The sequence below is a fragment of the Zosterops lateralis genome, assembly GCF_965231275.1.
Source record: "Zosterops lateralis genome assembly, chromosome: 10".
NCBI lineage: Eukaryota > Metazoa > Chordata > Aves > Passeriformes > Zosteropidae > Zosterops > Zosterops lateralis.
In genome coordinates this window covers 8,138,987-8,153,588 of record NC_139770.1, presented here as the reverse complement: position 1 = coordinate 8,153,588, position 14,602 = coordinate 8,138,987, and the positions used below count along the sequence as shown (strand labels likewise).

Genomic DNA, 14,602 nt, shown 5'->3' with positions numbered 1-14,602 from the left:
ACACAAACTGAGAGAAAAGGATTACACTCAGAACAGAATTTCTGCCCTTAGATTCTTATTTGTTGTAGATACTACTGAAAACACATTTAGATACTACTGAAAACCAAGAGTTTGAAAGAACTGAGACACAACATTGAACTGAAGAGAGAAATCTGCATTACAAAGAAATAAAAGCCACAGCTGTCTGTGATTACTTTAATAAAATTTATGCTCCACCTTCAGCATGTTCCCATCTTCCTCATGCTACAATATGTTAAACAGCATGAAACATTACAACAGGAATAGCACAGTCAATATTCTTAACTAGGAAGATGTGATGGACAACACATTTTGTTAGCCTAAGTTAGAACTGTATGACTTTAGTCCAGCACAGGAATTTTTGGCCTGGAACTGTCCTTCTTTCTAAATGTGGAAGAACAAGATCAAGGGACACAGGAGGCAATGGATTAAAAGCTGCAGACCTGGCCCTGATACTGACACCTTACACAACCACAGACAAGTTTTATGAACTCTCCATTATTCCTGTTCTTTGTGAAATGAGGTGCCATCTTTTTCAGATGCACACTCTAAGTGTTGGTTAATCACTGTGGAGGGCTGTACATGTTCTAATAATTCTATTTTATAATGAAAGAAAAGTTTGTGTACCCCACAATCTTGTCTCTGTCTCAGATATTAGTCTTTCCAAAGTTATTCTCTCTCCTCTGAACCCTTCTTCCACTTATCCTTCACCTATTAAGCCTGCAGTAGCTCCACAGAATTCAGGTACATTACAGAGCTGAGAGACAAAGATCATAGAAAATGTACAGACTGTCCTAATCTACTTGTGGATGTTCTTAATTAAAAGAAATACTGTCTGCTACAAAAGCGACAGCAATATTTCTGACATAAGCTGTAACAATAACAGCACTAAATGAGGTCTTCAAAACTGGCAAACTATTGATTTTAACTGTAACATCTGTGTGTTCATTTTATCTGAATAAATTGAATTTGAGGATCTTAGAATTACATCACAACAGTCTGTTGATTTACAACCATCTACAGTGAAAATATACACATATTCAAACACCACCAACACCCACGAAAACAAGAAACATGTCTGGAATTTCATTACTCTCTTAAGAAATTTGAAGTTGTATTTGAGGCAGACAATTGAATCCCTGTGCTGACTGTGCAATGGACTTTGAAGCCATACACTTAAATTCATTGGCACTCATGAAGGGTACGGGTAAAACTTAAGGGTAATATTAAGTTTGGACATACTTATTTTTAAAGTTATGTTCTTTTCCAAGAGAAACTGGAAATGTGCTCTTTTTATAGACAGAATATATAAGTACAGAAGCTAATAAATTCACAGAACAAAAATCAGTGGCAGAATTTACAACAAAAATTGCAATTTCCTGAGTGTTATTCAACTTACCTGAACCAAAAATATAATGAGAAAATAAAAGTTGGCTACTCTTCTGAACTGCTCAAATAAGTTTTTTGGAACAAAATTCCACACTGTATACTGAAGGGGAAAAAAAAGAAGAGAGAGACGAATAATTACAACTCAATGCACTATTTTTCAGTGAAATTCAGTTTGGCTCCCATTGAACTTTGGTAACCTAAATCTTCTCATTCCCCAGGCCCCCTCCCCCAGACCTTGCTCTTCTCCCACACAGAACTGCTGTATCCATTTTCTGTCCATTTTTTTATTCCTTCTGTTTTAAGTACAGCTAGCAGGGAAGCAGGGGTAGCAACTGCATTTCCTCTACAGGCCAAGTTTAAAATGTTTTCCTCCAACTGGGACAGGGGCAGCTGGAGTCATTTGGCTGCTTGTGTCCTGGGTAGGAGGAAAGAAATTAATTCCTGCAGCTGTAACATTCCCTCCAACACTACAGCAATGAGGCACATCCCCACCATCAGCTCTATTGATTTCAATCCAAGGACCCACCGGGAGGGAATCTGCAACTGCAGTCCACTGCTGATTTATTTTATGCAGAGTACTGCCTTTCAATTTGGCTATTTTAAAAATCCTCATAAACAGCTTCATCCTGCCTTTTCAGTAGTTTGGGCAACACTGGTTGAAAAACTACTTTCCTTCAGAAAGCCTGACCAACTTGCTTAATTGCTCAGTACTTGAGTTTTGAGGAAAGAAGGGTGAGAGAATGAGACAAACTACATATGAAGCAACCCAGCTTTTCCCTCAAAACAGTTCACAATTTGTTTCATTTTGAATATTGTATATGCACCACCAGACACAATACACATGTGCAGATGTGCCACACAACTTCTTAAGGAACACACCAAGTGGTTTTGCCATGACAGATTGATTCCTTACCTTGGATGATATGATTCTGTTGTCCGCAAACTTCTGAGGAACATAATGGCCATGCTGGGGAAAACGATTTGCTATATAAATAGTTCTTGTGTCGCTTTGATGCGGTGGGTCAAAACCCTAGAACAGAAAGGAAAAAACCAGGTAATCAAGAAAGTCCATTTTATTAAATGCTGGTTTGTAAAATTCTGTGCAAAGGGACATTCAGATATCAAGCAGCAGCTTTCAAAGAGTAAAGAAAATTACTATATAAAACTGAAGTCTGCTGTGTCCAGAAAATTTTCAAAAAGTGTGAGAAAAAAACCCCAAACTCTGAAAAAATTAAAGAAAAAAAACCTGTCTCAAGGATAGAGAATAATTGCTACCATGCAAACTTGAAGCCCTGCAAAACTTAAAAAGGAAGAAACAGAAATGGAGACGAAAGCATAAATAATTTGTAAAACCTCACAGCTTGCGATAACCCTAATAAAACAGATTATAGAGAAAAATAAAATATCAACACCTCGCTATACTAGCATGCTGTGGTAACTGGATTTTGAAAAGATTCCCACCAGAGAAAAGCCAAAAGCATGTGCGTCTGACCAGATAGTAGTATTTGTCCAAACAAGTTCTAGCTCCAAGAACTAACATTTTGTCTCATTTCAAATCTGATTTCCTGCCATTACCACCAATTCACATATGAATGATGCAACAGTGAAAGCAAACTCATGGGAAAAAAAAAAAGCATACTAAGAAATACTTATCAATAATTTCCTGCCAAAAGAGATGATCTCATTGAGGTCCCTGGGAATCAAAGCCCTGTTTCAGGTCTAATGGTCAGTGTTTTCATCATCTGCTTCTTCAAGAAGAAGTGGAACACAAGTGTTAAACCTGCAGATGACACCACCCTGGGACTGAAAGAACACCAAGTAAGGGAAAATTCTTGACCAACCAGATGCACAGAACACAAAGATCCAGCACAAAGAAACTGCATCTAGAAAAAGAGAATAAAAGCCTATAAAGGAATTTTGAAGAAAAATGTCAAAGGCTGTGACAGATCACAGGCTAGACATGAGTCATCCACGTCATCCCACTGAGAAAAAGGCCTTCAGTGCAGAGGAGGCTGGGGGAGGAGTGGGAGCCACAGCTGAAGCACTGTGAACCAACTGGACAGCACCCAGAGGAGTGCAACATGAGCCCCAAGAGATCCTGAAAACATGACATATAACGCAAGGCTGAACAATCTAAAAAGCAAAGAGCAAACAAATTAGAGTCATTTAGCCTGGAGGAGAGGAAACTTGGGATATCCTAGTAAATCTCCTGATACACAGAAGACTGTTCCATTGAGAAAATGAGTGCTTTGAAGGACAAAGAACAGCAGTAAGCAGGCTTAAGTTAGAGGTAAGAAAGTTTATGTCTGGGTATTGGAAAGCAAACAGATTCCTTTGTTGTGGAAAGGAATAATTAAACACCAAAATAAGTCATGAGGAAAGGTTGTAATGTCTATAACACAAGGGCTTATATCTGGGTCATTCAAGTCTATGTTTAATTGAGCCTTTCCTGGGGCTACATGACTCACCAGAACCCTTCCTAGCAATAATATTCTGACCCGGAGAAGCAGGTGATGGCAGAAGACAACAAAACAGTAATAATTCAGATAATAGGCCAAGAAAACTACTAAAGAAAAAGGCAAAAAGCTTTTAGATGTGAAATAAACTAGTGAAATTAAATGTGGAACTGTTGTTTGATTGGGAATCAGTGGCTGCCTGCAAAGTGGTGAATTTCAGAATCAGCATCACACACATTCCTAATCTTAGAACCAACTTGCAGAGTTTACACAATCCCCTTGTTCTCCGATGCCAAGTGCAAGGACAACTGGTGGTGTCCTTTGCTAGAAAGGGTGTTATCAATTCCACTACTGCAGGTGAGGAAACTGCATTTGCAGTTGTGTTGCTCCACTTGAATGAGGCTCAGAGCTTTATCCACATCAAATAAAAAATGACATTTCACAGAACTCCAGAAGGTATCTCTGTACCAGTTAACTACAGGAGATGAACAGTGAGCACCATGACTGACATAAAAAATGGTTGCTATAATCAAACATTAATTTTTTTAATCCATTAATATCTCTAATGCAGGTCATTAACCATGACACATTCAGGATGGCGTCATTTTAAAGTAAAGGAATAATTAAAAAATCCTCTCAAACATACAAATGTTTGCATTTTGGCATCATTACTACAGAAACATTCTCCTTTAGAAAGAAAAAGGTCCAGAATAATGAAGGGAGTCTAAAGAAAGGAAGGGGGATTTTTCAAAAGAGATTTGTAAGAGAATAAACTTTAGATGACAAGCAGTGGAAGGCTGGTCTAGTCACATGCTCCAGGGTGAAAACTTGTTTAAAGATAAGAGTGGAGCAGGGAGACAAAAAGTAGATAGGGGAAAGGATGGAAAAAAATACACAGGATACCAAAAGCAAAATGCAAGGAACTGTTCACAGCTTTAAGAAAAGAAATACAAGCATGAAATGAAGATGAAAAAAAATGTACCTGTTAACTGCTGACACAAAATTTAAAGAGAAGAGTATTTGCAGCAGAAGCATTTTGGATATCTGACATTAGTGACACAGTGTTTCTAAATCAATCCAGAAGATGCCACAAATGAAAGTGTTTTGCAAGCAAGAAAAAAGGCACCTAATTAGTGAGACTTCGTACACAGCTCCCTTCTACATCTCAGAAAACGTCTGGCACTCACAAAATGCCAGCCAGACATCCTCACTTTGGAAAGTCAAACTCTACAGCCCTGAAAAAATTCCACTCTAAATCAAACAGATGTAAAGCAAGGAAAAAAGCACAAAGAGCAAAGAAAACAAGTTGCAGTCTTCTTTCTGACAGTGATAAATGCTAACCTGCATGCCACTTGCTGAATGCTATTAAAAGATAAATCAAAGATTACTGAGTGACTAGGATATCACTGAATTTTTTATATGCCCTTTTTAGGCCACTATCTGAGCACCTGAAGGCTGATGAGTTTGATGACATTTATGATGAAGAGTAAAGACCTCTCTACAACTCCAGTCTCACTGCACAAGAAGTTCTTTCAAAATGAATACCTCTGCTGAAGCAGGCTCAGATGATTAAAAGCAAGAACTTATTTTCCAAATAAATCAGAATCTCAGGCCATACAAGTTTACAGGTGCAATTGTGGAGCTAAAACAGCTTAAACTTGCAGTCTATAGAGATTTAACTCTGTTCTGTTGACATTTGGCACAGAGAAGGCACAGAAGCTGTGCAGTCAGCAGATCACAATGCACACACAGGGCAGGCTGGGGACAAAAACCCTCAGTTGTCAGAGCTGTGGTTGGAAAAGGACACATCCCTGACAACCTCAGTGACTTGACTCTAGTCACAGCAGGAAGTGAGTGTCAGAGCTGGGAACAAAACCCAGATTTCCTAAGTTTGACGATTTTAACTACTAAAATCACTTGAAATTAGCCAACAACTCTGCTGTCTCATAATTAACTGATGAGACCACAACTAAGCAGATCATCCAGCGAAATTTTAATTACACATCTCTCCAAGGAAAATTGTGCACAGGCATTGAACTTCATTGTTCAGGAGCTGAAATGTCTTTAACTCTTCTCTAATTATGGGGCTGGTCACAGACACTGCTCCTGACACTAAACTGATTCGTAGTCCAAATTTCTGCCCAGCAAGGGATTTTCCACAGTAGCTCTGTGCAGGCAGCAAGGCAGTGCAGAGAGCACACTGTTTCCTAATTTCACTTAATAGACAGTTCTCTCTCTTTCTAACGTCACTCTCCAACTCAGCTGCAAAAGTAGGGTAACATGCCCTTGTCAGAGGATTTCTGCAGCCAAACAGGATGAGCAGAGAAACCCTAAATTAGAGTCTTGCAAAATGATTAAGTTGTCACCAATCCCTTTCAAAAAAAAAGTTAGTTTTCCTGCAGTTATCTAGTGAAGTGATTTCTACCCAAGTGCACAGATCACTGACTTCATAGCAAATAATGCTGAATATATTCCAAGACCTGGTATTTCAGGCTTCTTGGCCAGGTATATTACAGGCATATATATTACACAAATCACCTTTAAATAAAATTTGACCATAAGATGAAGTGCCCTAATTTTCTTCCCTTCATGTTGCAAATTAAATCTAGATTTATTGGCTACAGTTCAGTCCTTCAGATGATTTATCAACACAAACCAAGCATTATCTAGCCTTGGAATACAGCTCTCATTTAATCTTTGATACACACTTCCTCAGCAGAGGTTCTGCAGCCAGATGAACTTAACACTTTGGTTTTGAAACCAGCCTAAAAGCATGCCACTTATACACAGTACACAGATACTCTACTCAAGCTGATTTATAAAGCACAAATGAAAATAATCTTTAAAACAAGAAAAAGAAAGAAGTGACTCATAGCTTTCATTTCTTATAAATTTGAATGACTCTAAGTAAGTCTAAGTAATTTGTACTGAACTTCTTCAGCAGTGATTTCATTACTGTTCTAAAAGTTAGACAAAGATACTCTGTGTGCAGTAAATTAGGCCCCTTTAAAACAGCACAGAAAACATATCCTGGGGAACTGAGGAGAAATATTTGACTGCAATTTTATGCAATTTATTTCATGAAAGCCATGGGATTCAACAGCCAGCCCCAAAAAACTCTTTCCTACATTTTGTCTGCATCTCAACCACTGTACTTGGAGAACTGCCCACTGACCATCAGATAATGAAAACGCATCCATCCATTTTCCCACTTTAGCTTGTGTTTTTTTGCTATTGTCTTGGGAGTTTTCTTCCAGTTTTTTTAATATGTCATGCCAGTTGTCAGGTCATATAATAAAAAGCTTCCTCATGAAAGAAGAGTTTTATGCTGCTGCTGAGGAAGCCTTAATAACACATGTAACAAACTAGTCAACCACACAGGAAGCAAATGCAGATCAGCACTAGAAAAAAGATCCTCCCAACACCTGCAAGTGCAAAGGAAGAAAAGAAAAAAAAAAAACTTTTGTACTCCACTTGTTGCTGTAACATACACATGTACTGCAAGACTTTTAACACCTCAATACCACTATTAACGTATGGCAGTTGCACCAACGCCCTCCCCACACATTGCACAGCACCACAATGTGAGACAGCAGAGATCTCTCAGCAAGGATTACTGACAGGAGACCTGCAAACAACACATCAATTTCATTATAAAGTTTTGTAATATGTGCATTGATAATCACACATCACCTGGCAGGTGGTTTTTGCTTACGACTTGCATAAGCTTAGTATACTTTAATATCATCTCCCGGGTTTCTTATTCATTAGTCACAGCTTTTACAGAGGGGGAAGAAAACTCAAACTGACATTTGCCTAAAGAACTTTTGCTATGTGACCACTGAAAGTGAAAGGAGTTTGAAAGAAGGAAGCCTCATTCAGAACCTCTTCCTCTTTTCAAAACCCACACTGAACGTGACAGACAAAAGCAGCAGTTCCCCAAAAAACCTATCTGAATATCACATACTACTTAATAAAGCTAATAAACAGAAGAAAACTTGATCTCAGAAACCCTTTCTTCTAGGGAAGTGACTTGACTGATCGTGGCTGCAGAAGCAGAACACCACATTTCCTGGCAGACAGCCCAAAAGTCTGCTATTACACTGCTGTCAAGATATATTTTGATTAAAGGTGTTTTGAGGAAATGGATTTTCTTGCTTTGGATTTTCTTCTGAATATACATAGAATACTTTTCCCTCTGTCAGATAAGATGATCTATTCACACTCTGTGCCCATTTTCAGAAGTCTGTGTAAATTTGTACCCCATACAGTCAGCCAATAATTCTTTCAGTCATGTAACTGGGCAGTAGTCAAACTGAATTTGCCTTATCAAAGGTTACCATGAAGGAAGAAACAGCCTCTCACAGCAATTTTAAACACTGCTCTAACAACTAAAATAATGAATCAGCTGAAGCACCCTGATGTGTACACAGTGCCATGCAATTTGTACCTTCCCTTTTAAATATCACTGCAGTAAAGAAATAAAACTACTTAAAGTCGTGCACTATTCGTGCAACTTCCATCTTACTGTACCTACAGCTGTTCATAATATCTGATAATAAATCATGTTGTAACCCCCTAAAAGACCTATAACCAGATTACATTATTTTATGAAAGCACACCCTCTAGGCAACAAGGCCTGCAAAATCATGAGGCAATAACCTTTCACAAAGTTAAAATATGCCTAGTATTGCATTAAGAAAAGTTTTACTGGTGCTCACCACAAAGTCCTGCTCACACAGAGTTCAAGCTGTTCTTTACACACTGTTTTGTCAAGATGCCCACCAAAAATAACCTGGAAAAATTCCTATTTTAAATTAAAAAAAAATCACCTATCTTCCCTTTATTTATCTGCAAACACAACAAGCAAGGTAAACTGGCCTCATTCACTGCCAACACAGTGCCCCACACCAGTTTCTCTGCTCAGGTCACCAATACCAAACATACTGGTCTTGTAACATCAATAAAATCAGAAAGGAAAAATGAGCTGAACAGGTAAGTTAAGCTTTCTAACACAGCACCCTCAAAGGCTGCTACGGCATGTTCAGCTCCTGTTAGCAGCAATGGATTTGAAGGGAGATTCAGGTAAATTGTTTCATTCAAAAATAGTCGAACTTGCATCAGTGAAGGAAATGGCTTTCTTATCCTCCCCTACAATCTAAATCACAGTATTTATAAAGCATAATCCATTTTGGACTTCATATGATAATACAAACCTAAGACCTTGTAACAGCTGCTCTTTCATGAGTGTCTTCAATAGAATGCCAAGATTCACTTTTTCCCTACAGGATTATTACTCCAGCACCCAAAGAGGGCCTAGCAGAAAGCCAAGGAGGGACTGTTTACAAATTCATGCAGCGATATGACAAAGGGGAATGGCTTTAAACTGAGAGAGGGCAGATTTGGACTAGGTACAAGGCAGAAATTCTTCCCAGTGAGGGTGCAGAGGCCCTGGCACAGGCTGCCCAGAGAAGCTGTGGCTGCTCCATTGCTGGGAGTGTTCAAGGCCAGGCTGGATGAGGCTCCTCCTCTTGCCTCAATGTGCTTAACCAACCAAATGCCTGTAATAGCTTCCTTGTCCATTGCTTTATTTTAGGATGCTCCCTGTCAGACACACAGATCATCAATAACTTTTGCTCAGATGCTTTTTGGAAGAAAAGAGACTCTACCATAAATGTGTCTTCAGCTCCAAATAAGGAAGGAACTTAGTTAACATTCAGGGTCTAAGAAGCAAGCCTCAATCCCAAAGGCAGGGTAGTGGCTCTCAAGATATATTTCAAGGCCAGTCAGTGCACTCAAATTCTTTTTATTTTGAAAAAAAAAAAAAAAAAAAAAAAAAAAAAAAAAAAAAAAAAAAAGCTTTATGTAAAGTCCAAGAAGTTGAAGAGACATTGAGGCTTGACAGCGTCTGCAGTCCAAACTGAGTGGACTTTTGCCACATGCTCCCAAAGCAGCTCATTGCTCTAACATGGAAATGAAGATGCCTTCGAACTTCCAACTACGCAGTTCTAATTTCAGAACTAAAAGTTTTCCTCTGTGGGCTCCAGCAATTAGTTTTCTTTATCTGCAATATCATCTTCCTGTCAGGCATGCACAAAAGGAGAGTAGGCAAAGTTTTTTAAAGCTGAAGGGTGACTTCAGACACTCATCAGGAGACAACTACACGGCACCACATTTTATAAAGTAAGAATTGAGAGCTCAAAAATCACAAACCAGGTTTTCAGAAGACTTCTCAAACCATATAAACTACCCTGAACATGGAAAGTTCTACAATTCTGCAATGATCAGTCAGAGAAATAGCAGCTACTAAACAGGTCACACTAAGAAATACAGAACTAGTGCAAGAAATGAAACATTTAACACATAAACTCTTCACATACCTTGAATGACCATAGGATCTCACAAAAAGAACCCCCATATGCATTCCTTCCATACATTCCCTGCATTTGTTAAGTTGGCTTATAGCGGATTTTCAATATTAAATAAAACATTCAAATCTGTGACAGCTACAAACTTTCCCTTAAGTCTAGAAAGCAGCACAAATTTTGTAGATAGCAATTTCACCATAAAAAAATGACGCTTGTCAAGTCCATGACAGGAAAAATACAGAGCAATCATACATTCCTTCATGTACTGGCATACTATATACGCTATTATCTTAAAATGAAATGCTGTTTACCCTCTGCTTGGAAGAATCATTTATAAAAGTATTTCATAGAAGTACGAAGGGCTCCTGTTCTGGACTACTCATACAGCCATTATTGAAAACCCCTGCTTTCAATATTTGGATTTGCTCTAGTAGGCAATAGTTATTTATGCCAATCAGCTCCTGCACTCTGTATTTTCTTTCAGCATGGAAAAAAACCAAGAAACCCTTTCAGAAAGAATCTTCCCCCAAAAATCACCATTAAATAATAAATCTTAAGGCTTTTTCAAAAGGTGTGCCAAAATTATACTGACAATTGCTGACAGTGGCTGCTCAACAAATTTTACAGGAAGAGAATTTAATTCATAGCTGGAACTGTCTAGCTTGTCCTTTTAACATGCTTTGAGAAAGCCTGCCCTGTAAAACACCACAGTTTTGAGTCTACTGCATCCATTTTTAGTTCTAATTCCATTTCAAACATGATTTATGATTTAAGTGTCAGTTTAATGCCCTGCTTTCAGACATGTGTACAGACTAGTCTATCCTTAAAGCTTGCTAAATCTTCAGCTTCCTTTCCATTTTGTTGCGATTCTCTTTTCAAACAGAAATGTAAATATCTACAAAAATGTGCACAGCCACACAAAGTAGTACAAAAATGTGCAAAGGAGTAACAAAAAGCAACAACAGATGACAATGTGTATTTTGGGGGATAAACCATTTAAAACCTCTTCCTCTAGTAAAACATTTCAGGATAAAAACAAACAGTTTGCCTTTTGTCTACATCATTATCTCTCCTTCCCATTTACAGGAAAGTTTTCCTTTCCCAGACTTATTTTTACTCCAAGTAAACAAGGGAAAAAATCCTCTTAAGTCACTGCATGTGGGAGGCCAAAGAATTGCAGGGGTTTGTTTTTTAAATCACAGTGTAGTTCTCAGTCCTACTTTCTATCTTTTCTACCATGGTCTGCACTAATGCTAAGTGGTTTTCTCAACAGCAGGTGAAAAGAGATTTGTATTAAAAAAAAACCCTCTAGCTGCAAATGTCACCTGTGTTTTGCTAGAAGATATGACCTTGCATTTACAGAGACACTTTGTCACATCTGTTTTGCTGCAGTTCTGATCTGCTTGCTTAACAAACAGATTTTGTGCTAGAAATTGAACGATTTTTTTGAGAGGTAAACTTTTTCCTGGTGACATAATTACAAAAACAGTCACAACTACTGAGCACTCCACAATACAGTCAAGAAAAAGCAAGAGCAGATAGTCAGTGAAAGTCACAAGTCATGATGCTTTTAATGAAATTTAAACACATTGTTATATTTTTCTTTTATAACTTCTGTCTCTCCGTCCCAAAGGAAAGCAAATGTCAGTTTTAATGAACCCATTTAAAACTAGAAAAACAAATACCAATGATATTCAAAACACATGTTGAATGTTACTAAATCCAGTACATATTTACTTGCCTTAGATTACAAATTTTACCTTCCCTGAGAGTACAGAAACAATCTTTTAGCAGCAAACAGAGGCTTTCATCCATTCCACCAGATACTCCCTATTGACCAGAACACAAATAGTTTTTGCTCCCCATCAAAAAAAAAAAAATCTATTTTTCTACCTCTTCTCCCTTAGTCACATAAAACCCATAAACAGACAGAAATTATTAAGGGAGCAGGATCCTGCAAGTGCAGGAATATCTTACAGTCAATTAAATAGTCCTATTATTGAGTGATAAGTGGAAATTTGGCACAACAAAATTTACTGCTTAAAAAGCTGATGGATAGGAAAAAAAAGAAGAGGATGGAACAAGGTACAGGTCAAATATCCAAGTCTCACAGCAAGGCAGCACATCAGACAACACCAATCTTCCCACTTTTAAAACAGTGCTTGAAAGAATCAGTGTCAGGACTGCTTTGATTGTTTTGGTATACAATTCTTAGATTTAGAGTTTAATTTTCATGAGGTAAGGCTTAGGAATCTCACACAGGACACAACGGATGTCTCCATTTGGAGCAGACAGCTGGCTGAAGACAGGGCCAGGTTCTGCACGCTTTGGAACACACTGTGCTGCAAATGTATCAGCCCCCAGCAGCCACAGAATACAAAGAGAAAATAAGGTTAAAAGATCCAAACACATGGGAGCACTAGTCCAGCAGATCAAAGACTATCTCTAGCAAAAAAAGAAGGCCACATTTTCTCCTGTGCTAAGTTACAGGAGGGGAGTCCTTGACCTCCAGCTCTCAAACTACCCTAACAAAGCTATGCAACCTTTGGGTTGTTCCAACATGTGCCTCGTTGATCCCTCAGTGAGAATTCAGAAGGTAACAACAGGAAAGTCTGAACCACAGGAACTCTTCTGGGCAAATATGCATGCATTTATTTTTCTAGCATAAAATAACAAGCAGTTAGTTAGTTTTAGCCAGAAAGGGGAAGAGGCTTGACAAATAAGAGGGGAGAGATTGTACTCCAGAATAGCAAGGTGATTTCAGAAGCCAGATTCTCAGTCACTGGATTAGTTTAAAGTACTTTTGGCATTCATAAAATAGAGGGAATTTGAGATGGGGGGGGGAGGGAAGTAACTGCATTCAGTAAAATGATTAAATGAAAATAATACACACTTGTCAGTGCAAACAATGAGATAAATGCTGTCCACCTTGTTCAGAACGCCAGTAACTGCAAGGTATTACAAAATACCATCTGTCCTCTCAGAACATCTTAACAGTAACCAGCATCTGAAAGGAAAAAAAAACAAAAAACCCACCGCAGACATACAACCCTCTAGTGCCAATCTATTTGAGGACATTCCCTTATTAGTAGAAAATTTTCATTAGAACACATCTAGAAGGTGAAGAAGAACACTCCTACAGATACTGTGCTGGCTGTGGAGGGTGTGAGGTGTGACAGGCACTACCTACACAGAACAGTCAAAAACATTCCCTGTGATCACCCTTCAATGCAGCCTATGGAGAACTTCTGGACTGGAAAAACTCCTGACATCCCTCCCAGTCTGAACCTTCTTATAACCATGAAATAAATAAAATAGTCTGGTAACTAGGTTTTCCAGTTAATCTATAGATTTTATCTTTGATTTACAGTCAAATAAGAAAGCTGCATTTGCCCAAATACCCAGCTCTCCACAGCCTTAAAGCTGTTGTGCACTACAGCATTCAGATCCTTAAACTGCAAAGATACTCTGCCAAATCCAGCACAACACTTGTCTTGAATTGTCATTTATAAAAGAGGGGCCAGGCAGGCAGCTCTTAGGTTTTCTCCATGCAGTATCCTTTGTAATTCACTGAGCTGTTAGGCAACAGGTCAAAAGGCTCAAACTCCTCATAACAGCAACAGAAGAGAAATCTTGAGACCCTTCTCCCATTGACAGGACTAATAATTTAAAATTATGCAGCTAAAAATCATACATACAAGGGTATTCTACCACAATTTTCAGAGACCTCTTTGCCAGACAGGTGAAGGTGTCAGTACGTTCTGTTAATAGCACTGCACCATCAGAGAGCAGCACAGCCCCAGCACTGCCATAAACCCACCATGGGAGAAGTGGAACAGAAAGCCTCTGGTTGTTACAAATGTCACTGTACTCTCGTTTTGTGTTGGTCCTGCACAAACCCAACCATGGGAGCCACAATAGCGCTCGGTACACAGATTTGCCATGAGGTCTAACCCATCATCTCTGGAAATGCAAATAAAACAGACTCTGCTATTCCTGAATATTAACGACGCTTCCTATCAACTGTTGTTTATCCGGCTGCTTTTTTCAAGCAGAGTTGGCTGTGCCTGTGGCGTTATGCAACCCTCCAAATCCACATGCTTACTGCTCTCTGAGACCTCAAGGTAACAGAGCTGGAACCCAAACATCCCTCCCACCCAAAGCTTGTCTTTGTCACGGCATTTACTCAAAGCCACGAATTGTAACTCCATTTGGCTCTATATTTTTTCATTAGTAAAACCTAAGTGCTCCAAATTATTAACTACATACTACAACATCACATTAACTAGAAAGTTAATGACTTACTATGCAGCTTATTTAACGTGAGGCAGCATTAGATGGAAAAAAACTGATAAACTGTCTCTGCAGGGT

At 38.6% G+C, this 14,602-nt stretch overlaps 1 protein-coding gene across 2 annotated transcripts in view; it reads right to left on the bottom strand.

Annotated features, from left to right (window-relative positions):
- ATP11B (ATPase phospholipid transporting 11B (putative)) overlaps nt 1–14,602 on the bottom strand; it is a 61,944-nt gene that overhangs the window by 44,506 nt on the left and 2,836 nt on the right. For both annotated transcript variants that reach the window (XM_083868372.1, XM_083868371.1), the window contains exons 2-3: nt 2,321–2,437; nt 1,418–1,507 (exon numbers count right to left, since the gene is read on the bottom strand). In XM_083868372.1, coding sequence (XP_083724498.1) covers nt 1,418–1,507; nt 2,321–2,437 — 207 coding nt within the window. The remainder of the gene's footprint in view (nt 1–1,417; nt 1,508–2,320; nt 2,438–14,602) is intronic.